This window comes from Microtus ochrogaster, unplaced genomic scaffold, assembly GCF_000317375.1.
Source record: "Microtus ochrogaster isolate Prairie Vole_2 unplaced genomic scaffold, MicOch1.0 UNK848, whole genome shotgun sequence".
NCBI classification, from domain to species: domain Eukaryota; kingdom Metazoa; phylum Chordata; class Mammalia; order Rodentia; family Cricetidae; genus Microtus; species Microtus ochrogaster.
Genome location: NW_004949946.1, coordinates 1 through 2,596, shown reverse-complemented (window position 1 = coordinate 2,596; position 2,596 = coordinate 1). Strand labels below are relative to the sequence as shown.

General features: G+C 48.7%; 1 protein-coding gene across 1 annotated transcript; it reads right to left on the bottom strand.

Moving 5' to 3' along the window:
- Positions 1–489: 489 nt before the first annotated feature.
- On the bottom strand, positions 490–1,750 carry LOC101991542 (G2/mitotic-specific cyclin-B1-like). The gene is made up of 3 exons (XM_005372285.2): positions 1,591–1,750; positions 793–1,107; positions 490–504 (listed from the first exon to the last, which is right to left on the bottom strand). Exons 1-3 carry the CDS (start codon positions 1,609–1,611, stop codon positions 490–492), a joined length of 351 nt encoding a protein of 116 aa, XP_005372342.2. The 5' UTR covers positions 1,612–1,750.
- Between the last annotated feature and the right edge of the window lie 846 nt (positions 1,751–2,596).

Here is a 2,596-nt window from a genome sequence, read left to right as displayed (position 1 = left end):
TGCTAGTCAACTAGGCTGGCCTTGAACTCAGAGATCTGCCAGCCTCTGCTCCAAAGTGCAGGGACTAGAGGCTGCAGCACCACACACCCTATTTAACTCATCTTCTTTTTTCTTTTTTTGAATTTTCGAGACAGGGTTTCTCCGTAGCTTTTGGTTCCTGTCCTGGAACTAGCTCTTATAGACCAGACTGGCCTTGAACTCACAGAGATCCACCAGCCTCTGCCTCCCGAGTGCTGGGATTAAAGGTGTGCGCCACCACCGCCCGGCAACTCATCTTATTTTCTGTCTAAAAAAAATTTACTCTTTTAACAGATTTATTAATTTAGTGGCCATATTAGAGAGTAAAAGTTTCATGAGCACATCTCTGCTTCATTCTGTTAATTTCAGACAGAGTTGGACTTACAGCACTATAACAAAAACCTTTGCTTCGGGAAACTACATAAAGCAATCAAAAGATCTGACCCATTTGCTTCATCCTAGCACAGGAGGTTAGGACAGCGATGGCTACACAGAGACACCAGAGAAAAATGATGGTGCCCACCCTTGACCCCAGATCTCAGGAGGCAATCAAACCTCCAAGTTCCAGGCCCTCCAGCAGCAGTGAGACCCTGTCTAGACATAACAAAATCACATTTATCCACCACCATCTTAATTATAGCTAATACCTACTCCAGAGTGTGTTAGTGCACAGTAAAGGCTTTTGATAAGCACTCAATAATTAAATGCTACCGTGTGTATTAGAGAGAAATGAGTCAGAGAAGAAATGAGACGTTTTAAAAATGTTGTGTTTACCAAAATAGGTTCAGGAGAAAGCTTTTCTTCCATAACAGGTTCAGGCTCAGTAATTTCCACCTCTGGCTCACTCACAGGAACCTTCTCCAGAAGTTTTGGTGGGATTTTGGCTGAAACTTTCCCAGTAACTGAAGTTTTTAGTTCCTTTTTCAGAGGCAGTCTGGCCTGTGCCTGTTCGCTGACTTTGTTACCAATATCTCCGAGAGCGGTTCTTGGTCTCAGCCCGGGCTTGGAGGCTGCAGCAATTGCCACAGGCACACGCTTGGCGCCTGCCATGCTGACCTTGGCCTTATTTTCCGTGTTAAGTTTCGTGCTCTGAAAAAAAGTTAAAAATCACTTGAGAGCAGATTCATGGCGGCTCCAGGAAATCAAGCGTTAATTGAAGACAGACTCAACTGAGGCTCCCTGAGGGAAAGCCAGGATTCTAGGGTCTAGCCTCGGACCGTGCCACACCGAGTTACCACCCGGATTTTTTACACTCACCTACTACCCAACTTCCTCTTATGTTCTCTGCCATCCTAAAGACCGTGAATTTACATCGGAAAGAAAAAAACCACAAAAGCCTCAGCTGTAGATAGCACTCTGGGAAAGCAAAGTGCTCGCTCTGGGGTCTTCATCACTAAAGTACACCGTGCATTCCTCCCAGTCCTTATGCCCAGATAGGTTCAGAGATCTTTTCCACCATCCAGCCGATCCTTTGCTCCCCCACCTCGCCCGGGACCCTTCGGGACCCCCCTCCCTCGCCTGGTCGCCGCGGGAGAAGACCGCACCGACGATCGCAACCCCCGCCCGGCTCACCCTAGTGACCCTGAGCGCCATGGTTCCTCCTGTAGAAGAGGCTCAGCGACCAGGAGCAAAGAGCCCACTTCTAGCTAGCCAAAGGAAGACACCAACAGCCGTTCCTCCGCAGCAAGCCGAGAGGAGTCTGCCGGGCCTGGGTTTAAACCCCGGGCCGCTCGCTCCTCATTGGTCCGTTCGTGGCACTCGCTCTCTTCCCATTGGCGCTGCGAGTTCCCGCAGAATGCGTTTCCTGGGCGATCCCGCGACCATATTCGGCAGGGGCGGGGCCAGAGCCACGCTGCGACTCCCGCAGCCCGGTCCACCCTGCGCGAGCTCAGGCTCGGCGCCTGCGCACTCCCTGCTGTGCGGCCACCTGCCTTAGGTAGGCAAGGTGTGCAATTGCCTACTTGTGTGCAGTCTATGCTAGCCTAGGAGACGCCCTACTATTACTTCTTACCCTCCTTTAATTCCAGCACTCGTGAGGCAGAGGCAGGAGAATGTGAGTTCGAGGCCAGTCTAGTTTACAGAGAGAATCCCTGGACAGCTAGGGCTACACAGAGAAATCTTACTTTGAAAAACCAAAAAGATAATCCCAGCACTCTGGAGGCAGAGGCAGGTGGATCTTTGTGAGTTCGAGGCCAGCCTGGTCTACAAGAGCTAGTTTGAGGATAGGCTCCAAAGCTACAGAGAAGAAAAAAAAAAAGAAAAACCAAAAAGAAAAAGATTGTTCCAACAGCTATCTGGGATAGATATTTGAGATTTACAGCATGAAGTTATAGCACACATATACATAATAAATAGTTGTTATAATTAAGCAAATTAAAATATCAATCGCCCTCACAGTTTCTGCCCCAGTGGTAAAAGAAAATGTACCTTCTGCTCAGTTTTGCTGTAAGCTTACAATTACTTCAAAAATAAGTAAATAATGGGGCTGGGGAGATGGCTCAGAGGTTAAGAGCACTGGCTGCTCTTCCAGAGGTCCTGAGTTCAATTCCCAGCAACCATATGGTGGCTCACAACCATC